The sequence below is a fragment of the Haliotis rubra genome, unplaced genomic scaffold, assembly GCF_003918875.1.
Source record: "Haliotis rubra isolate DU_JTF1 unplaced genomic scaffold, ASM391887v1 Scf356, whole genome shotgun sequence".
Lineage (NCBI taxonomy): Eukaryota > Metazoa > Mollusca > Gastropoda > Lepetellida > Haliotidae > Haliotis > Haliotis rubra.
In genome coordinates, this window is record NW_025767031.1 from 782,210 (window position 1) to 809,249 (window position 27,040).

General features: G+C 40.8%; 1 protein-coding gene across 2 annotated transcripts in view; it reads right to left on the reverse strand.

The window, feature by feature from the left end:
* Positions 1-251: 251 nt before the first annotated feature.
* LOC124285257 (single-minded homolog 2-like) overlaps positions 252-27,040 on the reverse strand; it is a 52,253-nt gene continuing 25,464 nt past the window's right edge. For both annotated transcript variants that reach the window (XM_046721455.1, XM_046721454.1), the window contains exons 4-11: positions 14,119-14,198; positions 10,929-11,018; positions 10,393-10,501; positions 6,913-6,998; positions 5,741-5,940; positions 5,385-5,491; positions 3,086-3,233; positions 252-2,198 (exon numbers count right to left, since the gene is read on the reverse strand). In XM_046721455.1, coding sequence (XP_046577411.1) covers positions 890-2,198; positions 3,086-3,233; positions 5,385-5,491; positions 5,741-5,940; positions 6,913-6,998; positions 10,393-10,501; positions 10,929-11,018; positions 14,119-14,198 — 2,129 coding nt within the window. In that variant the 3' untranslated portion in view covers positions 252-889. The remainder of the gene's footprint in view (positions 2,199-3,085; positions 3,234-5,384; positions 5,492-5,740; positions 5,941-6,912; positions 6,999-10,392; positions 10,502-10,928; positions 11,019-14,118; positions 14,199-27,040) is intronic.

Consider the following 27,040-nt stretch of genomic DNA (forward strand, 5'->3'; position numbering starts at 1 on the left):
CTCACAGGTAGGAATGAGGAATGATCATAGTTTGCCAAATGGATGGTTTGTGATGCATTTTATCATAAAAATACAATTTTGCCCTCATTGAATTTCTCAAAAGATTTCACAATACCATACTAGATTTTTACTTCACACAAAATGTCATTTGTAGTGCTTAGTGTTAGTGATTTTGTTTGAACCAGACATGCACGAAAGACCCAACCACTTTTCGTGATGACGTTATAATCAATATAGAAATCGACCATATCTCAACAATAACACATATTTATTTGACAAAAAACCTAGAGGTTTTTAATGGGACACATGTTTACAATTGTATTCAAACATGACAAAGATCAGACAATGTTTCTGACATTATGCAAATGAATAAAGAACATTGATGAGAAATATCAGAGACGGTTCATATGTAACGACACTCACAGGCACATCCGCATCGTCTACACCTGCACGTACATCTAACGTGTCAACCAATTGTCAAAAACAAGGCACCAAATAACTTAAGTTGAATATATGTTAACTTCATATAGAAAGGTTTCTACGTGTGATATTAAGCACATACTATGAAGTCATAGCACCTTTTCAAGTTGAGATTTTACGTTTCCGTTTACTGCTGATAGTTGGCTGCCCATGAATTACTGGTGATGGAGCATTAATGAGACATACGCTGTGTTTGCTGTATATGTATGTCCTATGATTGTAGCTGTGTGCAATGTCAGTCAAATACATAATACAGTACGATAATCACATTCAGATAAGTCTCTGCTTATAGACATATTCCCTGAATCATGAAATAATTGCAAGTTTGCTTTTACGTGAGCCTTCTAGTGCCTTAAATACTGAATAGGAAGCCCGAAGGGAACGCTGGTGCGATCACCTCGGTGAGTCATCAATGCACATATCCATTGGCCATATGGTACTGTTGTGGTTCTACAATAACACTGGTGTACCCAGCCTGGGGCACAACCGGGTACGGTCTCTGAGCACTTTGATACATACTGGCTTGAGTGTAATTATCATAGCTACATGCAGCCGCTTTCAAACAGTGAGTGTAGTCCGGGGCGGTTATAGACTTATCCTGTAATAACCTCATATTCAATAGCTTATCCCCGGAAGGAGAATCAGTTGTAGTAGAACTGTTCAACAGATTTGATTGAGTGCTTTCCGCTCCGGAAGTAGAACGTTTAGATTGCATCGCCCCGGTACCGGAAGTGTGAGACTTGTAGGACGTATTATTGTAGGTATCACTCGAGTTTGCATTTGTACGCACCTCACTAGAGGAGTAAGGTTGATTTGAAGATCTGCGAATGATAACTGATTGCTGCACAGACTCTCTCTGAGGGGGTGATAATGTTTGCAAAGGACCATTGGACTGATCCTGAGGTTTGTATGACTCTTCTTTCACAATCTGATTCGTGGTATCCATCAAGGAGTCAAACTTGGAGCTGTTAGGTCGATCTGTTCGATGAGACTGTGAACTCGAATGGCGTTTTTCATATTCTTCACTCCCCACATCAACTTCTGATGCTGATGATTCGGACCTATTGCTGTACGGAGCTGTGTAGTGAGCGGCTGACTGGTTGAATGTAGCGTCTCTTGAACTGCTTCTGGAGCCGTGTCCAGGAGAACGGTAATCAAACTGCTGAGACTGCGATTGAGTCGTTTGTTGTCCAGTGCTTTGCGAGCTATCTCGGCTTGACTCGTTATGCGTCAACCGTGACATTGTCTGCATGGATGACGGGGTGGACGAAAGATAACCTGGATAGTTAGCAGGGTCTCTAGCAGGATAGTATCTTTCCTCATAACCCCGATAAGGATTGCGCTCGTCTATGTACCGTTGATGAGTCTGATACGGGTAAACACAGGCCGCATCTCTATACACGGTCATACTAGGGTGTGCATATGGAGCTGTGTAAAGTGCACTATAGCGGTCCACACCTTCATGGGGGTGTTGGTACATCACTCCGGGGTAGTTCTGCACTGGGACGGAAGCATCTGGTGCGAAATCAAACGTTCTTTCTGGGTAGTCAGAAGAGAAATCTTGCGTCTCGGTAACTTGAGGATAAGGAGATCGGCGAGACTTGCGTGAGGGACGCACTTTGCTGCGTGATCGATCGGTGATGGCAGAATACGGAGACACCTCTTTTGTGGACAAAGTTTGTTCCAACTGTATTTGCCAATCTTTGGCAACAACGTCGCTGAAATAGAAAGGGAGATGATCAATATTGTCCATCTTTGGTTGATATTGAATATTGGGAAACGTCCTCGGCACTCATTACAACGAGTTTGTCATTTAATGCTGGATTTGATGAGAATACCCTGTCTAAACTTCATTGTAATTCTAAGCACTGCTACGCAAATCTCGCGTATGACTTCGGATATAAACGGATCAACAAGAGCCATTAATGATAACGTCGATTTTCATTCGGTGATGTAATTCATGTCACTCCAATCTTAATTCCCATCACGCGTTACATTCTGTAGTTAACTTCAAATAGGCATTCCTTCACAAGCAAACCATGTCACTTTGTCTTTGAATAACTTATGCGTGTGTAATAAAGGCCCCGTTTCTTACTTTCTCCAAGAGAGTTTAGAAATAGATTTGGCATAGGCATATTTTCTGACATTCCAGATGGGTAACATGATACAATTTACTTGTTTACAGCAAACAATTATATTACTATTCTATATTTTCTGACATTCCAGATGGGTAACATGATACAGTTTACTTGTTTACAGCAAACATTATATTACTATTCTATATTTTCTGACATTCCAGATGGGTAACATGATACAGTTTACTTGTTTACAGCAAACATTATATTACTAATCTATATTTTCTGACATTCCAGATGGGTAAAATGATACAGTTTACTTGTTTACAGCAAACATTATATTACTAATCTATATTTTCTGACATTCCAGATGGGTAACATGATACAGTTTACTTGTTTACAGCAAACATTATATTACTAATCTATATTTTCTGACATTCCAGATGGGTAAAATGATACAGTTTACTTGTTTACAGCAAACATTATATTACTATTCTATATTTCAAGCAAGTTTGAAAAATGATCCCAACCTGAGGACGTAGTTGACGCTGACTATGCAGTGTGGTCGGGAGGAGCGGCTGTTGTGCACAATAGTGGCGTAACTCTGCATCCACACCCAGCCGCCATCCTTGGCCAGAAACCTGTAGTACTTGGTAGTCACTTGACCCTTTAGCAACACTGCAAGTGGTGAAAAGAAATGCTTCAACAGTACTTTAATATTTCAGCAAATACGTATATGTATGCCAGATATTTACACATATAGGGGGATGACATTGGATCTTGTTCGTCATGTATTTGGTGACAAATAAAACTGTTTGCCATCGTTGTTGATTATCCTTTTTACAGTTAGCAGCATTAGACATCTTGGCTAAATGAAACCATATTGATAAGCGGTTGAAGTATTCTGCAGTCAGGCAACTGTACAAGTAGCTTATCGAAACAGAAATGTTGACCTCACTTCCTAAATTATGCTTGATATGCTTGATAAAGTTCAGTTAATGTTTGTTGGAACCACCAAAAGCAGACAAGTAGTATTGTAAACGCATATAGACACTGACAAATTAGATAGTTTACAAGTGCGTGATCCAATTAACTGATTGGGTTGTAGCTGTACGTAATAAAACAGCCAGATGACCCAATAGGTAAATCTATTCAACAGAAAATGCAGCGCCAAAAGAAAGTAAGATGCACGGTTGCTTCATGTAGTTTCAATGCATACATTACCATCAACGGTGGCAAATAAATCAGAGTTGCTGACATACTAAATTAATATACAGTTAGTATCACGTTTGATTGATATTTACTTGAACAGGGGATAAAAGGCATCGTCAGTAGTTATGGCCCATAGTCCATGACTCATTGAGAAGTAACTTTGCTTAGTGCATTACAAGTTATTTCTATCTGACTCAAAACAAGGCAAAAACAATGCTAAGGAATGCAGACACACTAGCCGCCGTCGGATGTATGTGTTTTACGATGAAGATACCTTGAACAACCCACAACTACTTTCTTAGCCCAAACTTTTAATGGCAAAATAAAATAAGTACCGACACCGTATAATTTATTCAAGAGTTCTAGAACAAGTAACCTACCATTTTACCTACGTGTACTCCTAAGCTTTGACATACGGAACAAGTGACCCGTGGTTGTAAAAGGACCTATCACCGACATGATAAGTACATCAAACGCTGCACTGTTTTTTTCCTTGTAATGTTTAATGCATGTCCGATAACGCAATGATACCTAAACAAAAGCCCTAATGGGTTATCTGGCATTAAATTCGATCCAGATAAATTTGATATACATGTACGATTAAAACTATTTGTCTAAATTATATACTGATAATTCTTCAAATAACCTGGTTTGTGTTGTGCAAGCATATGTTATTGCATATTAATATATGTCAACAGCTTGTTCATCCCCACTTCGGACACACAGTCTATGAAACAACACAAAAATATCAATTTCACTTAAAATCATGTACTCCATGAAAGCTTTCGAATAGTCTACGGGACTGTCCAATGTCGATATCCTAATTCGCTCGCAACTGCGTCAGGAATAACAGCTGGTGTGGTCCCCTCTGTTCAATAAACCGACTCGAACCCAGGTGTAGGGTGCTTCGTGGGACACTTGACCTTTAATTGTAGTTTTACGTGCTCGGTTCTGTATAACTGAAAATCTCGCACTTCGGCCAATGCTATTCCAGTATTATTACGCCAGTGACCTAGGCATTTACATTGAGAGTATTCTTGATTAATACCGTAGTCCCCATGTCAGAATTATTATTCATGACACGAAGGATTGTCGCGATTGCTCTCCATACTTTTCTTCCCTAGCTATGGCCACTAGCTATGGTATGGCCATGGGAGTCCCGCCTACGTTACTTATTGGGAGACTAGCCTGGTTTCCCAGCCTGGTTTTCCCGTGGTCATTGCTTCCACCTGCAGCAATCTGATTCGTCTTTTCCAGAAGTAGCAATCACGTCACCCCGATACATTCACTCGGCATAATGTTCTTGCAGATTGATCAAATTGCCTAATTTCTAGGGGTGTTTTGGTAGCAGAGTGGTTAAAGCGTTCGCTCGACACGCCGAAGAACCGGGTTCCCCACATGGGTACAGTGTGCGAAGCCCATTTCATGTGTCCCCCACCATGACATTGCTGGAATATTGCTGACAGCGGCGTAAAACTAAACTCACTCGCTCGCTCACTCATGATTTCTGAGTAGGCTGCCCTATACGTACAGTTTATAGATGTAATGTAGCATGGAACGTAATGGAATAGTATCACCTAACGCTAACAGGTTAGGTCCTCCTTGTCAGCTACTTACGGGTGTGGTGAGCATATCTCATATGTAGAATGTCACATGCGTGTATGTAGTGATACAGCGTCTTCTCTATGAGGTCTTGAGGTTCATATCCAGTTAGAGCAGCAACTCTGAAATGGCGTTCGACATGTGTAGTTCCGTCCAAATATGGAATATCGATAAATGAGGCATACTGCACATCAACACACCTTCTTAGATATAAACCAAATATTTAGCATTTCAAATAATTCAAAAGCCCTTTAGAAAAATTGTAAATCATTTCATAATGGAATATTAATTAAGTAAAACGACAAATCATCATCACACTAAATTGTGCAGATGACAAAAAGGTTGAAACTGTTGTAACCGTCTCAACTTACCTAGCATCTAGAAAGATGAGTTTGAGGTCAAGACTGGCCCTGAACATAAACATGTTGTTGAACATTTTGATTTCAGTGACAGCGCTCGGTGGCAAGGAATGTCCGACAGCCACAAGTCCCACGTTCTGGTAACAACCATCATACGGGGCGATGTCCATCGTGTACTGTTTGATCTTCAAGTAGCCGCTGCAATGTATCACCTGAAACACAACAGTCAGATTTCACATGACCTCTTCACTACAGGGGAGGAAAGAGTACCAGGTGATTGATATGTAGCATCCAGATAGCCGCTTCTCCCATAAATACAACGACTGTATGCCTCACATCACAAACAAATTGACATGGTGAATATACATTCACAGAACTACTGACTGAGAATTTCGAACCACTGTTACGTTTGTTATTTAACTCCGCCCTCAGCAATGTTCCAGCTATATGACGTCTGTCTGTACAGACAATCCACTGACTGACATTATGAACATCGATCTGGTCAATGTGGATACAATTACATATATCATGCCAGCCAGCGTGAATGACAACCCGATCCAGTCAGTAGCCTCTTACAACAAGCATGAGTTGTGGAAGACCTATTCTCTTCAAGGGTCAACTTTCAAGTGATGTGTGACGTATCTTCAAAGCGATACCATGTATGTTCTTCAGACTGAAGGCATGGGTACTGTTTTTCTATGTTTCTAACTCTCTTTCTAAACATCTGGAAATCTATCCTACTGATAGGTTTTCAGACATTATACACATAGATATTCTACGGACTTATCCCTATGGTAAACAAACATATGGTAATCCATTCTACTGATCAGTTCCCGGATGTAGTATATGTTGCAAACTAATACTAAACACCATACTAAACACATGGCATTCTATCCTACGCATATGTTCACCAGACATAATATATTCAACTGACATATTCACATAAAAATGCTGTGTAGATAGGTTTCATGAAGATTTAATTTGCTGGTCAAATACACATGTACTACTGTATGTCCGGTTCAATTAGCTTCACTAGTAAAACACATATTTGCAACTTTTGCAGACATTTGAAATTCGCGTTTAAAGCACTCGAATTGACGAGCATTAAAAGTATTGAATTAGCACAGATGTCAGAGATGCCTGTATATATAATATGACAGTAAATGACGGTAATGATTTCTTACCTTATAGCCACCTGATGTGAGACCAGCGTTTCTCTTGGCAAGAACACATTTCATCCTCAAAAAGAATGACCTCTCCACTTCAATATCTGCAATAAAGATCATGTGTCACTTGACAACAGTTAATGATGGATGCCATGAGCCGACACGGCGGCAAATAGTCACGGAGGTTTGCGGTTCAGTGTACAGGCCAGTAGACATGACGGTTTGCGGTCCAGTGTACAGGCCAGTAGACATGGCGGTTTGCGGCCCAGTGTACAGGCCAGTAGACATGGTGGTTTGCGGTCCAGGGTACAGGCCAGTAGACATGGTGGTTTGCGGTCCAGTGTACAGGCCAGTAGACATGACGGTTTGCGGTCCAGTGTACAGGCCAGTAGACATGACGGTTTGCGGTCCAGTGTACAGGCCAGTAGACATGGCGGTTTGCGGCCCAGTGTACAGGCCAGTAGACATGGTGGTTTGCGGTCCAGGGTACAGGCCAGTAGACATGACGGTTTGCGGTCCAGTGTACAGGCCAGTAGACATGGTGGTTTGCGGTCCAGTGTACAGGCCAGTAGACATGGTGGTTTGCGGTCCAGTGTACAGGCCAGTAGACATGACGGTTTGCGGTCCAGTGTACAGGCCAGTAGACATGGAGGTTTGCGGTCCAGGGTACAGGCCAGTAGACATGGCGGTTTGCGGCCCAGTGTACAGGCCAGTAGACATGGCGGTTTGCGGTCCAGTGTACAGGCCAGTAGACATGGAGGTTTGCGGTCCAGGGTGCATGCCAGTAGACATGACGGTTTGCGGTCCAGTGTACAGGCCAGTAGACATGGAGGTTTGTGGTTCAGTGTACAGGCCAGTAGACATGGCGGTAGATGGTCCTGTGTACAGGCCAGTAGACATGGTGGTAGATGGTCATGTGAACAACGAGTTATGTTGGTCGCGGAAAGATCCTTGAGTGGATTTCAGTGAACTGATTGGGAGATATCAAGCCTAAAGTGCCTGATACAGTGAGGAATACACTCGTGACATTTCATCAGATGAATTGCATAATCTACATCCACACTTCCATCTGGATGCAGAAATCATACACTGAAGGTTCAGCTTTGTTCATGTATTGCAGTCATTAAATAGAACTATCCTTCGAGGAACTACAGAGATGCTAAAATAATTTGTATTTAATTTAGAACATTGCAAACCTGCATGGTCACATAGCTGTAAACATAAACAAAGACGGCTTATTACAAAAGGCACATACAACCTTCTCAACTACTGTGCCTCACCAGTTTTGATGAAAGGGGTAGTTTACGTTTTTTCATCAACGACTGATAGTATCAGAGAGACACTCTGTCTGACTACTATTGTGACCTAAAGGAACATTGTTTGTTGATATCTACTTCATTAGTCTATTATAATCTGTAAGAATCTTCACCAATGCCATAAAATTAACATACATTGGAAACATTTTAAATTCGAAAACATGACAAGATCTACAGACGTAAGCTTAAACTATCGCCTATTTTAAGGATGATATTATATGAGAAACGGGAAAAAATCATCGTGTATATATACAAGACAGTTACGTAGAATGAATGTGTGTGTGTTAGAAAGGACAGACAGGGAGATAGACGTATCTGCCTAATTTCATCAGCTGTTTAGATGAAGACGATTAGCTCAATCGCACTTCCGGTCATGGTGAACTAAAACCATATATCTGTCTAATTAATGAAAAGATTCTGTTGAAAAGTTTAACGAATTCTCTTGAAAGCATTAGATCAATATGCATAAGTGTGAACCATCCAAACCAGGTAATGCCGTTAAATACATGAGAACTGTGAGGTTTATCAGAACCTAGGTAACGTGGACGCTATTATATTCTCTAGTTCTGTCTGGTAGCAGAAGCGTACTTATTTACAAAACAAATTCAAGAATGTGTAGTGGATTGAAGACTTAAGTTGGCAACATCTGGCTACGACATCCCACTCCGAACAATTGTTAACATGTGGTGGTAACATCACTGTATTGGCATCGTGGACATAAGGTTACAGTGTCGTAATTAAAGATGCTGACTGCTCTCTCAAGTATAACATAAACACTGCAAGTCGCAGAATCACATAAACAGTTAATTCTGATTTAAGGTTAACGTGTTCTATACCATAGAACAAATCTAGTTTTGTTTACGTCGCTTGACTTCACATCAGTGTGAGATGATTTCCAGGATATACGTCCTAAACGGTTTTTCACAATTCAAATGATTTAATTAAAATACAACTAAAACGTGGGACGTTTTTGACGACAAAATGGCAGTAAACCTATGAGGCTAAATATCACGACTCGCTAAGCGCAGTTTACGGAAAGACAGACGGACGTCCATAGCTCGCTTACCTGCGGTCCTTGTGAGTTTGATAAATCCAGCTATTCTATTTCCAATATTCCCGAACGTTGTGGAGAAGATATTTACCTTATTCACAGTTGTCATTAATGACTACAAATACTTGTCTAACGCCTCTAAATAGTCCACTCTACAAAACAATATTTAGCTCTCACATGTCATCTCTTGTGTCCTGTACGGTAAGCCAACAAGATTGTGGTCAGGCCAGTCATAGATTATAGGGTTTGCTTGGCCTTTGACATTACATGTGAATATTTTTACTGTTTACAGCATGCATCTTTTTTCATCTAGATTCACTCAAACGCTATATTTTCTTTGAAGCTTTTGTGTGGCGACAAGAACGACTTCTTTTAGTAGTTGACAAATGACCCTTCTAGAATCAATCCTTGCAGAATATACCTCAAGATAGTTTGAATATTTTATACCCTTAGATTTTTCAAAATCGTGACAAAGCCGACACACCCCACATAAATATAACACACCCGTTATGCACAGTCCAGTGCATGAATTGTTCAAAATAGGACATTGTCTGAAGTGTCATTAAGAGATTATTGTAATAACTACTTTCCGTTGACAAACACTGCATAAAAGACTCATAATATTCTCATATGCATGTATACTGTTTTAATAGACACATTCCGCATATATGTTAAAAGGCCAGAACAAGGCTCGCAATTGCTGATCACCAGCATAGTTCCCTGGATCGGAAATAATATATAGGGATGTACATAGTTTGTATGTACTGACAACACAAACATGGTTTCACAAGAATAACTGGCCTTGTGCTTTTCTCGACCAACAAATGCGAAACCAACCTTTAACGTTGATGTCTGATCTCTAAAGGGGCTAACGCTGTAAGGACTACAGTAAAGAGTAAGCTCAGAGCGAAGTGTCGTAACCACTGATGTGTATTGACAGAAGCAAAATATTACCGTTTCGAGATGCCAGTTTTTGTCGTGAGTCTTGGCGTCGCAGCATTACATCAAAATGAAAAATAATTCATTTTGTTTGATTGTGAAAACAAATCCATTCGAAACTAAATTTAACCTTACGTACGTGAAAAGAAGTTTTGCAAACGATATCCACCTACTGTTGCGGCCTATACCTACCTTGCAGTATATGTGTGTGGTACGGGTGGTGGACGGTAAGGAGGGCAGTCATCTCATCATGGTCCGCAGGGTGAATGTATTCATATATACTGTTGCCCGTCAGTTCTACCTAGACAGATAAAAACAAAGAGTGTAATCGTCATTGCCATGCTTAGGTTAAGAGAAGGATTTGTTTCAAAAATATAACATTGTCCAACAAACAGTACGTGTCAGCACCCAGATCCTAAAATAATAACAAAAAACAGAAATACCCCAAATCATGTTTTACGTTGGGTCACAATACATAGATCACATATGCATGTATAGCGTCGTTCATGAATTAGCCCAGCATTACATGTTTAAACGCATTAAAACTGACCGTTGTCCAGGTATCTTAAGACCATGGATAGCTGTTCTGTTATCCCGGGCTGTTCACGCATCTACAGATGTCTTGGTGCAATACACCAAAGATACAGAAAATAGTGTGTAGTGGAATTAGCGTTTGTGTAGATTTACTGGTATTGCTTGCAAGCAAATGGTCTCAAAATTCAACCTACCTGGGAGAGTCCGAGGTGCACCGATGCCGTCTCCGAAATGTACATGATCTTTCCGTCCGGCGCCACCACAAATATGAACCCATCCAGCGTCTGATAACAATTACCAGCAACAATAAGTAGAAGAAGAACTATAGCTTGTCAACATAACAGCATATCTTTTACCCCAATCATGAATTACTCGTGTTATACTTGTCATGTAGCATGGCATGCCTTTTACGATTTGCCAAAAGTAAGGAGTCTCAATGTTTAATCTTATTCTGTGCCAACGCACTCAACAGTGGATCTTTGCTCGTGTAATCAGTCACTGGTTTTTCAGACTCGACTGTTTTACATGACGCAGAGATATATCTGAAATATCGTTAATTATCAAGTAAAAACATTCAGGAAGTCACTAATATTTAGGTTTACTATGTGTTTCGTATTTGTTTATTTACGATTCACGTGTGACTGGTTCTGCGTGTGAGGGAGAAAGTTAGAGTGCCTCATGCCCCGCCCAGTGCTGACTGAAGACACGGGGACTACAGCTGAGCGCACGGTGCGGGGAGATCGATGGCAGGATCCCGGCAGTGTGGAACAACAAATACTGAGCTAGGCTCTCATGAATACATAATTTGAAATGTCGGTAATTTGCCATTGTACAAGTGAGAAGTATGCCGAGTCACGCGCGCTAGAGGTTTGGGAGCAGACGATAAAACCGGGTGACGTATTGAGAGGCGATCTTGTTGTAGCTCAACCAGGGGTCATTACAAAAGTCGGAATTCCTCATCCGACAGTGATTAATGTTATCAGAGAGAAAGAGGAAAACAAACAGACTCTCCCGCGAATTTTCCTACATTTGAAACGTCTAGGGCCGAATTACCGTAAATGTTGATGCGCTAGGCAAAATAATCCTTCACTTTGACAGACAGTCCTGCTATCGTCTGTTCAGTTATCAACTATATGGGTCCCTACAATTCTTTATCTTAATGTACACATATAAAGGATATTCTACAAATCCGCTCTCCCGCCCGTGTAATTTTGCCGGAGGCAAAGAGAAAAAAGTGGGCATGTTTAACAGCGACATCCATGGCGTGTCCGTGCATAAAATTACTGGTTTAACGTTGCTGTTTATAGTTAATCGGAATTTTAAAGTTGTCATCTCTCTCTATGCCATGGCTTTTCCGAGCACGACAGTTCATCAAATTCATTTTAAAAGTTATTAGCGGTAACGGGGTTTGATACAAAAACGGCAAGTGCCAGTCGACAGATATGATTTAAATTGAATAAAATAAGTGTGGGACCACTGTCAATATTTGTCGAGGGAAATTCAGCCTTTCGTTTAAGCTTCAAAAGAAGTTTAAACCAATTTCACAAATAGCTCAGACAGTATTGTTAATCAAATCGAAATGATGCTTTGAATTTCTTACCCTGGAAGACGTTGAACACTTTTTTTTCTTACAAAACAACACAAATAATCCATCTCAGGTACATTGAACTTACGATGTGGTAGGACAAAAGCCTACAGTTTTCTCTAAATGTACATAATGTAGTAGTAACTGTTTCTCGTTATGTGATGTCAGTATTGACTGCCAGTGACTTCTATCTAAACATCACTCATCCACCATGTATGTCTGGAGACCGGGGATTCAGTGACAACATTAGGATTGAATGTAGGGTGACGAGGTATGTAGTACCAGTGAAAATAGGGTATGCATGTGTGATGAGAGAGGATTCTGCAACAGTGAAAACAGGGGATGTATGTGTGATCACAGGAGATTCTGTAACAGTGAAAACAGGGGATGTATGTGTGATGAGAGGGGATTCTGTAACAGTGGAAACAGGGGATGCATGTGTGATGAGAGGGGATTCTGTAACAGTGAAAACTGGGGATGCATGTTTGATAAGTGGGAATTCTGTAACAGTGAAAACAGGGGATGCATGTTTGATGAGAGGGGATTCAGTAACAGTGAAAACAGGGGATGCATGTTTGATGAGAGGGGATTCAGTAACAGTGAAAACAGGGGATGCATGTGTGATGAGCGGGAATTCTGTAACAGTGAAAACATGGGATGCATGTTTGATAAGCGGGGATTCTGTAACAGTGAAAACAGGGGATGCATGTTTGATGAGCGGGAATTCTGTAACAGTGAAAACAGGGGATGCATGATTCTTGAAAACAGGGGATGATGTTTGATAAGTGGGGATTCTGTAACAGTGAAAACAGGGGATGAATGTTTGATAAGTGGGAATTCTGTAACAGTGAAAACAGGGGATGCATGTCTGACAAGACGGGATTCTGTAACACAGTGGAAACAGGGGATGCATGTGTGATGAGAGGGATTCTGTAACAGTGAAAACAGGGGATGCATGTTTGATAAGCGGGAATTTGTAACAGTGAAAACAGGGGATGCATGTTTGATAAGCGGGAATTCTGTAACAGGAAAACAGGGGATGCATGTTTGATAAGCGGGAATTCTGTAACAGTGAAAACAGGGGATGCATGTTTGATAAGCGGGAATTCTGTAACAGTGAAAACAGGGGATGCATGTTTGATAAGCGGGAATTCTGTAACAGTGAAAACAGGGGATGCATGTTTGATGAGAGGGGATTCTGTAACAGTGAAAACAGGGGATGCATGTTTGATAAGTGGGGATTCTGTAACAGTGAAAACAGGGGATGAATGTTTGATAAGTGGGAATTCTGTAACAGTGAAAACAGGGGATGCATGTCTGACAAGACGGGATTCTGTAACAGTGGAAACAGGGGATGCATGTGTGATGAGAGGGGATTCTGTAACAGTGAAAACAGGGGATGCATGTTTGATAAGCGGGAATTCTGTAACAGTGAAAACAGGGGATGCATGTTTGATAAGCGGGAATTCTGTAACAGTGAAAACAGGGGATGCATGTTTGATAAGCGGGAATTCTGTAACAGTGAATATTCAATGTCAGACGTAAAAAAGTGGTTAAGTTCATTGAGCACAAAAAGCACGTGCCCCGCACGATACGTGAAATCAAATTTCATGCAAAATGCTTTGCTACCTGTTTATTCAGGGTTATATTTCAAATGATTATTTTATGCAATTGTATGTTATGCACAGTTACTTTTTTCCGTTAGTATGTATAGGTATACGTCACGACTAAGGTGTATCACATGGATGGTGTAGGTATTAGTAATATGTATGGGTACAAATTAAGGTAACGTGTATTACCTGAAGGAGATGGGATCCAAGCTCCTTCTCCAGTGCTGTCCGGTGAGGGGGCGACCGCATGCCCCAGGCATCCCCAAGCCCTGCAAAGAAAACCGTAACAAGCTGTTACACGAAGATTTACACGATCTTTACATTCATTCTATTTCATCAACCATAACCTTCATATCCGCACTGATGTGTATGAGACTATGTCATTAAGTATGTGTGGAGATAGATATAACTGAGGAAATGTACACAGAAATAAAACAGTATCTTTTGCAGAGGAATTGTTTCTGACTCTATGTTCCGAGATGGGATGCCTGCCCCATGATCAGTCAGAAGAAGAAACCCAAAAGAAGCGTACAGCAACATTTCATGGCGCCTTTAAGAATGTAATCCGACAGGAGGATGTGGGTTATTAAGAAACTGCAAGCTAATAACAGATTGCGTTGACATATTCCTTGAAACAAAATGTCAACAAATATACCTTGAGTATTTTCACTTGAGTCCGAGCAGAGTAACAACCGGAGTTTAGCTCTAACTCCCTGATTGTTCTCCTATTAACTCCCACAGAGTCAAAGCCAGGTGCTGATGTAGTTCTCCAGTGCATACTGCCCCTACACGACAGTGAAATAACCCCACTATCTCGGTACAGATTACTACAAACTGTTGACAAATTTGGGTGAGACCGTTGCAACTCAACGGTGAGTTATGATCGCTATGTTATCCCACAGTTTACACTAGACTGTAGCTTCTTAGATGACAGTGGAGTTACCAGATTTCATTCTGATAGCGTTGTTGGATTCAAACAGATTTCATTACAATATGTATACACAAACTAACAAAAAGTGCAATAAATCACTTTTGTTGCTGAGCCGATCACATCGGAGATGTGGGTAAATGGAGATAACCACCACCGTGAACACATCGGGTCACCAGCGGCAGGCTATCTTAAACGAATGAATGTCCCACTTCCTGCATATTTGTCCGCCACGTACTTACGTGAGCGTTAGTAATATACCGCTTTCTTAAGTATTGCTTCATCTGAAACTGTTATATCAGTTATTGCCTAACTTCCACCTGTTATCCTGTACTAAGTTCTGCGGAAAGTAGTTAGTGTCACACTATACAAAGTGTGTAAACTCCACAACAAGTAAGCTGTATATGAAAGACTAGAAGAGTCCTGTACTACACATAACTGTCGAAACTACATATAGTCGTGATGATGGTACTCATTCTGTCAGACTAAAATGCATGTATGACCAAGGATAATTATACTCTCACACTTATCATGCTAAAATAATTGCCTTATTCAAGAGAATATATAGATAAAGGTTGGCCTATTCACTGGACATTGTATGACTACAAAAACCTTTTTGTACAGATTGACGTATTTTAACGTCTCGACACAAACGAGATAATGCTTCAAATCCATACGATATCGGTCGAGTCGCTGAAAGATGGCGTTATCGATCAAACGACACCCTGAAATTCGCAAAACGATTTATCGTTCGGTTGTTGAAGGTTATCGTCTGTCCATCTGTTCTATTGTCTTATAGGAAGGATAGTGGAAAACCTGGGGTAGCTGCTTAGATTCCATCTCATTTTGAGGGGGGCCGTGTAGCCGTGGCTGTCGTATCTGTCATCTGTACATGGCTAAAGGGCGGGGGAGGAGATGCTTTCTCTTTGAGAAAAGGGAACCAGTTACAGATATGGCCCCAGATACCACACGCCAGTCGACTGCAGTCATTGGATATACATATGTATATGAAGATACGTTGTTGTTTTAAATGATAAAGGGTGGAAACGGGAGATCACTGGAGATCTTATTCAATAAATATGTCGCGGTGCGTCCGTATAATTCTTCAGATAATAGCTACAGAGAGTTGTATGTGTCATTCTTTTTATCTATTTACTTTACTTGGTGTAATAAACCGCCTTTTTCACGTTTGTACATGTGGATGATCGGGAAAGTGTGTTTCAGCCCCCAACCAATTTGTCTTCACTATCACATTCCTATATATTGTGTGCAGTTCAATACCATAACTCAATTATATGCATGCATCATATCCCTTAATTCTGTGTGATGTATATATCCCATCCACAAATTATGTGTGATGTATATATCATATGTCCACTTTGTGTGTGATGTATATATCATATCTGCACATTGTGTGTGATGTATATATCATATCTCCACATTGTGTGTGATGTATATATCATATCTCCACATTGTGTGATGTGTACATCATATCTGCACATTGTGTGTGATGTATATATCATATCTCCTCATTGTGTGTGATGTATATATCATATCTCCAAATTGTGTGTGATGTATATATCATATGTCCACATTGTGTGTGATGTATATATCATATCTCCACATTGTGTGATGTGTATATCATATCTCCACATTGTGTGTGATGTATATATCATATCTCCACATTGTGTGTGATGTATATATCATATCTGCACATTGTGTGTAATGTATATATCATATCTCCACATTGTGTGTGATGTATATATCATATCTCCACATTGTGTGTGATGTATATATCATATCTCCACATTGTGTGATGTATATATCATATGTCCACATTGTGTGTGATGTATATATCATATCTGCACATTGTGTGTGATGTATATATCATATCTGCACATTGTGTGATGTGTATATCATATCTGCACATTGTGTGTGATGTTTATATCATATCTCCACATGTGTGTGATGTATATATCATATCTCCTCATTGTGTGTGATGCATATATCATATCTGCACATTGTGTGTGATGTATATATCATATGTCCACTTTGTGTGTGATGTATATATCATATCTCCACATTGTGTGATGTGTACATCAGATCTGCACATTGTGTGTGATGTGTATATCACATCTGCACATTGTGTGTGATGTATATATCATAGCTGCACATTGTGTGTGATGTATATATCATATCTCCACATTGTGTGTGATGTATATATCATATCTCCACATGTGTGTGATATATATATCATATCTCCTCATTGTGTATGATGCATATATCATATCTCCACATTGTGTGTAAATGTCATTGGAGCAGCACACTGTATATACTACTAAATGTGCTGGATCATCAACTTTACCCACGCCATTGGGAAATATGTCCCTGGTTGCAAAAGAAATCGTCTTCCCTTTTTGTCAATAAATATTATCAATGCAAAAGAAATATGAATTTTGTGAGAATGTAACGCTTATAGAGACTTTGACACGTTGTATTTTACTGTGAAAGATGCTCGCGTGTAGTGTAACTGCCGACTTCACAACCTGACCTGGAACTAATGCACCCAACGTTATCCTCGCTACGAAGTGATTGTCACATTTTTTCTACTAAAATCACATCAAAAGAACCTTTCTCTAAGTGACGAAAAGAGAAGGAAGTTTAGGCTTTTACTCCTGAGGGGTCATTCTTTCAATCGATACAAATCCTGGGATAAAAGAAGTCAAAGCAGACGATATCCCTGTCGGAAGATTAATCAGCCCCATATTACCCCATACCTAGGGCTGTGTAATTTGCAAATGGCCTCGGGACGATTTGTCACTATTAATGGACGGCTTCAACTCGTGCAACCGTTTATAAATTTCCCCCGTATCGTTTGGTTTGACGGAACATTTCACACTTGCCTAACCACCCTAAAAGAAAGGAGGATCGGTTAATCGCGCTCCCAACGCACTAATGAGGAGCGTAAGAAAGGCCGTCCAAACTATTAACGCAAACTATCGAGGAAATTACCCCGTTACTCTTGCGAACTAGGCTTAATGTCATCAGAAAAAGCATATGGAATAATAGAATCAAAAATAAGATGGACGGTTTATAATGTGCTTGTCTTCAAGTATTTAATGGTGTTTGATGCTTGCCGCAGTTTGCGTGTATCAAGATCCCATGTCCCCACATTTTCTGTGTTTCATTATCTTTAAAAATGTCTGTAGCCGGTAGCGATGTCTACAACGTCCTGAAATACTTACCATTTCCCAATACGCCTGTCACGTCGTAGTTTTATCACTGTCCAGAGACCTTAAATGTTTGTTACGGATGAGGCACCATAGTCTACGATGACCGGATATTGTTCAGGTATAGTCTATGCATGTTTCTCACCTTTCAGTTGCAAATTGTCAGTAACGTTCCTTATGTGATAAAAGTGTCTTTCACGGCAATAACGTTCCATCTGCGACTGCTCCGCTAACGTTGCATGTCAGTATTCCAGGCAAACACAGCAGCTTAAGCGTAGTCTTATATTCTATACACCCAATTTCGTTGCCGTATATTTCCTGCAGTGCATAGCACTTCTGAAGAGTAGCCTTACATTCGATACACCGACAATAGGGTTAGTATATCTTTTAGTACATGTCACTCCTCGACAATACGTTTGTATATCATTTAAAGTGTTTGTCTTATAACACTGTTTAACTTAAGGCTTGTGTATCATTTAGTACATACAACTGCTCCACTATGACCAGTCAGTATTATATACACCCGTTATTTCACTAACTTGGTACACTTATGAAATGCAACTATTATCAAGTACCTAATATCTACCATTACAACACCTTCCAGTCTGGACTGACATACCCATGCGGCGTTAAGTTGGTAGATGCTTTCATTACAGAACGCTTTATTCGCGAAATTGCATTAAAGAAACAGTGACCCAGTCGAATCCGTTCCACCTGTGCTTGTTGTCGTCGGATTATCAGGAATTAAATAATTACTGTTGTGGTATTAACTGTCCTATGAATGACAATTTTTGTTCCGTTTCCAAGCGCACTCTAGCACCAACCCATACACAGTCTTCATGCTGTGATACTATGGTGCAGTTCTTTCCATATCCAAATCTGTGCCACATGCTGTATTAACACAGTAATGTGAGGATCTCGTCAGCACCGCGCTGTCTTGGTCTTAGTTAACGAGCTATTGTTCTCACACGACGCCTCTCACCTGCTAAAATGTCCCCTTTTCTTCAACATCCAATGCATCAAATCTGTTATACCCACCGTGTGTGTGTGTGTGTGTGTGTGTATGTGTATACATGTATTGGTAGATGTGTGTGTGTGCACACACACATTATAAGATAATTCGCTGTCGACGAACGAGGATGACGTAACAGTTGCACGTGTGTGTGATGTAATTTATTACCCACTTATTAGCACCAATTAGACCTGCAGACATGCCTGGCTCGCCTCACCCTGCACTTTGTGTGGTTTGTCATTACACTTTCGTAATTATGAGCACAGTCCACTGCTGAGGTATTTCCCTAGACTAACAACTAGTCTCTGAAATGAACATATTTTACTGAAAAAAGTTCATAGTAAAAAATATATATCTATATATAATGAAAAGGAGCAATGAAGACTTTCTTCATTTTCAGAGACTAAACAAATCAGCAGAGGGATAATTTTTTGGAATTTCACAACATGTACAAAGGTAAGGAGGCTGCTGAAATCTAGACTTGCCACATTTTCTAGACTTGCGTGGGCTTTCTTGGATATATTTGCTTGAGGGTCTGTACGACAGACTAGTATTTCCCTAACATAACGCGATAAATGCGTTCTGAACTGACGATCAAACGTGTGAGTCCAAAGGATGCCCTTCCAGTATCCCTGCACATTCCAGATAAAGCCAGAACAAACCCTTCTGTATTTACAGCCATGGTAACGGCTTATTTACCACGTACTTCTATGTGTGAAAACAAATGGTATGTGAGTATGTACACGGTACCCACACTGAACAAGATTATGTAGGACCTAAACATTTTCATGATCAAATCTATATGTGTTCAGAACTTAATACACTTAAGATGGATTCGGGCATGTTGTGGTTATGAACTGACATCCCAGCCGTAGACCATGTTCAGATTCTAGGCGTGTACACATAAGACGCGCAAAACTTTCAGGATATAACACAATCAGGTAGATATGAAAGAGAGATGTTTCTGAGGTGTGAACTTTGCAGTACAGTAACAGACAATAGTTACAATAGGGAGGAAAACTGTTATATTGTACTGCAATGAATTTTAATGACCAAAAGTCGTTTCCAGTTCACCTGCCGCCGAGTGACCTTGGCGGGAAGGGTTCGCTAAACCAGTTTAAATTACTTTAACTGTGACGGGTCGTTCTCGGCGTCAACTTCATCGCCCTTGAAGCTGCACCGTGGGGCAATTGTCTAAAATGCAGAAGTTCGTTACTAACTTGTGTTTTGCCAGGATCTGCTGAACGCGAGTTCGATTCACGATTCTATTAGGCTCAGGGTTGTTAGCAAAACACACGATCTTGCTAATTTCACGAACGTGGTTAGCGTCTATGGCTTGCGCTACATTAGGCTTCCTGCCTTGCTTAGTTGTCACGTCGTGGTATATTTGAGGTACTAACCTAACACAGTCTATACTAACCAAACCTGACATTCAGAAGATAAACTGATAAAAATATTATATCTGAAAATGTAAAGTTGTATGCAGAACGACTGTATAACATGGCATAAGTTAACACAAACTATCGATTAAGGTGAGCTAATAATTTGTTAATTATGCAGAGAAATGAAGTAATCCTTGGAGAAGTAGTTTATGCCCACGGGATATTATTGGGAAATCATTACGCCATAAAAGAAATGATGTCCTGCCCGACGGCCGCCCACTTCATCTACACGCGAAGAAAGAGAGGGGGAGGTGCAAGCGAAGGAGGTGCTTTTGAGGGGGAAGCTGGGGTACATGGGAAGGCGACCAGCGAGGAACATATGGGAAGGTGCACGGGAGGGGAAGCTAGGAAATATTTGAAGCCGCATCTGAAGAGGATGCAGACACTGGAAGCATATGACAAGTTCCACGTTAGGCAGAATCTAGATTATAGATATATAGAATACTTCGCGCGGTGTTAAGGTAAGGGATAAGCGTTTATAGAAAGCTACATAAGGACAGATTCGAGTATATGTGAAGCCCATGACGGGAGGGATGATAGCTAGGAGAATAACTGAACCTGCATGGGGAAGCTCAGGGTATATAGGGACCTGCACAGAGGATAGCTTAAACAGCGTTGGAACATATAGAGTGCTTGGAGGGTATCAGGAAAGTTGTACGAGGTGAACTGAATAAGGAAAGTCAAGAGTGTATGGGAAGCTGAATGGGAAAAACTAAGAGTATATGAAAACATGATTTGGGGAAAGCAAAGAGTATATGGGAACATGTATAGAGAAAAGCTAAAGTACATTGAAGGCTACAAGGGGAGAAGTAAGAGTATATAGGTAGCTGCCTTTGGAAGCTTAGAGTATATGGTAGGCTACACACAGGAATGCTGGAAGTATATATGAAAAAAACTGCGCAGAGGCAAGCTAGGAGAATATGAAAAGCTTCACAGAGGGAAGCTAGGAGTATATGGCAACATGGACAGGGTGGAGCTAGGAGTATATGGTAAGATGCACAGGGTGGAGCTAGGAGTATATGGTAAGATGCACAGGGTGGAGCTAGGAGTATATGGTAAGATGCACAGGGTGGCGCTAGGAGTATATGGCAAGATGCACAGGGTGGAGCTAGGAGTATATGGCAACATGCACAGGGTGGCGCTAGGAGTATATGGCAATATGCACAGGGTGGAGCCAGGATTATATGGCAATATGCACAGGGTGGAGCTGGGAGTATATGGTTAGATGCACAGGGTGGAGCTAGGAGTATATGGCAAGATGCACAGGTTGGCGCTAGGAGTATATGGCAACATGCACAGGGTGGAGCTAGGAGTATATGGCAATATGCACAGGGTGGAGCTAGGAGTATATGGCAATATGCACAGGGTGGAGCTGGAAGTATATGGTAAGATGCACAGGGTGGAGCTAGAAGTAAATGGCAAGATGCACAGGGTGGCGCTAGGAGTATATGGCAATATGCACAGGGTGGAGCTAGGAGTATATGGCAATATGCACAGGGTGGAGCTAGGAGTATATGGCAATATGCACAGGGTGGAGCTAGGAGTATATGGCAATATGCACAGGGTCGAGCTAGGAGTATATGTTAAGATGCACAGGGTGGAGCTAGGAGTATATGTTAAGATGAACAGGGTGGAGCTAGGAGTATATGGTAAGATGAACAGGTGAAGCTAGGAGTATATTGCAAGATGAGCTGAGCTAAGGGTAAATGGGAGGCTAACACAGAAAAACTTAATGGTCACATGCAACGTAAAACACAACTTTGCAGATTCTGATACCTTTCGGTATGGACTTACCGAAACAAATCACCAAAATGCAAATTCAACTTATAAAGTTGAAAAATAACGCGATGAAAAAAAAGCGCGAAATCGGAGTTCAAACGATTCACTAATTTTCCCCCGACTTTTCTGGGGAAAACTGGTTTCAACAGCTGGGCTGCGTTCATAGCACGTGCGCAGTGAAATAGGTTCGCGCAACTTGGAAGCGGGCTGTCCGGTGAATACTCGGTGAAGGCTTTGGTGTGAGCTATTTTCCTAATGTTTTGTTGATATCTCACAGGCGCGAGCTTTTTATATGTTATGACAGTAAATAAACTGTTTATATAATTTCATTTGTCTATTTCACCACACGTTCTTCTTACCGAGTCACTTTCTCAGTTCGATACTTAAAAGCAATGTCAATATTTAGCGTTGACAAAATTTCTAACTGTGATATAGATATGTCGTTGTCACAGACAAAACTCAATGTCTTGTTTTATTGACACCTGTGTGTCTGCCTGCCTGTCTGCTAATGACAATATTCAATACACAACTGCGATCACTGACCACATGCAATTTGAACTTAACACCAATCAGGCTATACACCATAAACAAAACGCATTGATTTATGGCCCGAGTTCGGTCTCTGTCACATTATGTAATTACACAGACAGGCAGGTGTGATACTTGAACACATGACATGTTATGATGTCTGTTGATTGCAAAATGTTATACACAAAAAATGAGCATGTATTTACAAAACCCAACATCTCTATATATACACACACAATGAGCCTTGAGGGCATCTGCAAATGAACCAGCCGTTACACTTGAGTGCACACCCACCCGCTCTGACTGGGTTTGGTATCCCGGCTGCTTCGTTTCTTGGGAAGTAAACCCAAGTACACAATATTGCACTTTTGATTTGCGATTGTACGCTTATAATTTTGTTTATATGTTTTTTCATAACCAGCAATGTATATTATATGTCATGAACAAGTGATAATTGTGTTTTAATTATGTTTGATTTTTTGGTTGCATGTGACCTTTAAGCTGCATTGGAGGGGAAATAGATATAGATCGGACGGAATCTGGCGGGTCCATTGGAACTGGGGAAACTCATTGGTGAGGGAGAAGTGGCAGGGGAGACAGGGAGGATATTCAGAAATATTGTGAAATTGACTATATCTATATATCCTTTCAAGTTACGCGCTATAATTATGAACTTTTGTTAATGAGGAAATTGTCATTGTGTTACTTCAGATCATGAAAGCTGTCACTTATAATTATTAAGGTACTCTTAGTGAGCAGTAGTGCTGAGGTCCAGAGTAGGAAACAGTCTAAATACTGATGTTTACCTTCCCCTATAGTGAGGACACACTGTCTGCTTCAAACAAGGACTGAACGGGGCTTCAAACAGCCAGTCAAGTCTACGAGCTAGTGATTGTCCGGTCGTAGAAAAGCCTGTCCGGGACCATGTTGACACTACCCTTAATTCATGGTGATGTTTGGTCATGGCATTGTCCCCGATGTTTGATATATACAACCCAAGATTCCGATCAATCTAAGACTATGTTCCGAGTAAAGGGACATGTAACGTCTCATGTTTGCTCGTGTCCGTTAAAGTCAAACTTGCCAGAAAAAGTGTGTCCATAATTGCTCTTTCATTTTCGATCCACTTTTCCTCAAAGACGCCGCCAGTTTTCACAGTGATTGCCCACTGTATATTTTCCCAGGGTCGTTTGCTCGATGTAGCTGTCGCTTCTATGCAGGCGATTAAAGATATATTACTCATTTTGCAAATGTGTAAAGAATGAAGGTGTATAGAGTTGTATTTAAGTGAAGATTTTAATGCTTTTAAACTTGCCATTGATACACAAATATGGTCATTCAGTGGTATATATTTTATCCTAACAAATAGTGCCAGAAGGAATTGTGCTTCGAGTAGAATGTTGCATGGTTGTTAGTGACAGATCAGGCTGTTTGAGATAACGACGTTTCACTGTATGAATCAGACGTGTAAACGCAATAAATGTTTATTGTAGCTAAGATGGATAGAACTATCCTAAAATGCCTGGATACTATCTGTTCTATAAAGCTGTATTTCTAAATCAGTCACCTCCGTTGTGTGGACTTAATACAACCGCGTTCTATTTAATACAAAGAATTACAGACGTATTCTGAACATAACGTCATCCAATCCATGTGTATGACAATACTTCTTCATGATTAGTTAGACTGACTTGCCACGTCACAACAGACCATGAACAAGTTATTCATTCATTATCAGTGACTGGGTTAGTGTGTGAGAATGATCTTCACACATATTGTGTTCAATGGACCCCGAGCCCTCAGTGCTACGAGTGAACGCTTTAACCACTTGGCTATCCCACCACCACCATTCATTATTAGAGCCATTGCAAATGGTTCAGTATTTACACAAATGTTAGATCATAAAATCATTCCTACCTAACAGCAATAAAAAATCTCCAATACACGTACATGCAACCACTATAAATGCTGCTGCGCTTGAAGAAAGATTCCCTGAATCACATGCGATAAAACATGTCGGCCCGAAACAAAATATTGATACCAAGGCGGAATAGAAATCACTTGGAAGTTGCGCAGACAAAGTAAAATGGTGGAAAACGCTTCGCTAGTAGCAATCCCTGGCACGTGCTATTGTACAGGAATTGTTGCAAGGCCTCTTGGTTAGTTCATCCAATCAGTTTGGACTTGCAGCCTCTATGTTTGCGCGTGCCGTTGATATGGTTTCATATGCGTCCATCATCTAAGTTTCTTGCCTCCCCTTACAACAGATAAAGAAGCTGGTTCACTATTTGTCGAAAGACGGCCTTATTTCCTGTAGTTGCGGTTCATCTGTTGATATGAAGGAAGGCAACCATGAGACATAATGTGATATATTCCCTGTAATTACATGAAATAGTGCCAAGTGGGGTAGTTTATGGTGGGTTTGAGGGTCTCTATGTAGCCATATTAAATGTGTACTAAGTTGGACCATGTGTCTTTAGGTTGTTACATAAGTGTGTGGTAAGTAGGTCCATGTGTCTTTATGCTGCTGCAATAAAATGTGTGGTAAGTAGGTCCATGTGTTCGTATACTGCTGCAGTAAATGTGTGGTAAGTAGATCCATGTGTCTTTATGCTGCTGCAGTAAATGTGTGGTAAGTAGGTCCATGTCAGTGTGGTAAGTAGGTCCATATGTCTTTATGCTGCTGCAGTAAATGTGTGATAAGTAGGTCCATGTGTCCTTATGCTGCTGCAGTAAATGTGTGGTAAGTAGGTCCATGTGTCCTTATGCTGCTGCAGTAAATGTGTGGTAAGTAGATCCATGTGTCTTTATGCTGCTGCAGTAAATGTGTGGTAGGTCCATGTGTCTTTATGCTGCTGTCCTTGTGGTAAGTAGGTCCATGTGGCTGTATGCTGCTGCAGTAAATGTGTGGTAAGTAGGTCCATGTGTCTTTATGCTGCTGCAGTAAATGTGTGTGGTAAGTAGGTCCGTGTGTCCTTATGCTGCTGCAGTAAATGTGTGGTAAGTAGGTCCATGTGTCTTTATGGTGCTGCAGTAAATGTGTGATAAGTAGGTCCATGTGTTCTTATGCTGCTGCAGTAAATGTGTGGTAAGTAGGTCCATGTGTTTTACGCTGCTGCAGTAAATGTGTGGTAAGTAGGTCCACGTGTCTTTATGCTGCTGCAGTAAATGTGTGGTAAGTAGGTCCATGTGTCTTTATGCTGCTGCAGTAAATGTGTGATAAGTAGGTCCATGTGTCTTTATGCTGCTGCAGTAAATGTGTGTGGTAAAGCAGGTCCATGTGTCCTTACGCTGCTGCAGTAAATGTGTGGTAAGTAGGTCCACGTGTCTTTATGCTGCTGCAGTAAAATGTGTGGTAAGTAGGTCCATGTGTCCTTTATGCTGCTGCAGTGTGTGGTAAGTTGGTCCATGTGTCCTTATGCTGCTGCAGTAAATGTGTGGTAAGTTGGTCCATGTGTCTTTATGCTGCTGCAGTAAATGTGTGGTAAGTAGGTCCATGTGTCTTTATGCTGCTGCAGTAAATGTGTGGTAAGTGGGTCCATGTGTCTTTATGCTGCTGCAGTAAAATGTGGTAAGTGGGTCCATGTGTCCTTATGCTGCTGCAGTAAAATGTGGTAGGTCCATGTGTCTGTATGCTGCTGCAGTAAATGTGTGGTAAGTAGGTCCATGTGTCCCTTATGTCCATGTGTCCATGCCGTCCTTTGCTGCTGCAGTAAATATGTGGTAAGTAGGTCCATGTGTCCTTATGCTGCTGCAGTAAAATGCGGTGTAGGTCCATGGTAAGTAGGTCCATGTGTAAGTAGGTCCATGTGTCCTTATGCTGCTGCAGTAAATGTGTGGTAAGTAGGTCCATGTGTCTTTATGCTGCTGCAGTAAATGTGTGGTAAGTAGGTCCATGTGTCCTTATGCTGCTGCAGTAAATGTGTGGTAAGTAGGTCCATGTGTCTTTATGCTGCTGCAGTAAATGTGTGGTAAGTATGTCCATGTGTCTTCATGCTGCTACATTAAGTTTGTGGTAAGTAAACCTTTGTATCTTTGTATGTTTATGGTGCCGCATTAAATGCAGGTCTATGTACCTTCATAAAGCTGTTAGCGAAGTAATTTAACGAATCATTTCACATCTTTTCACAAAGCATAATATAGTATAAAACTTCATATATGTAAAATTCAAAACAAATGAAATACTGAGTGA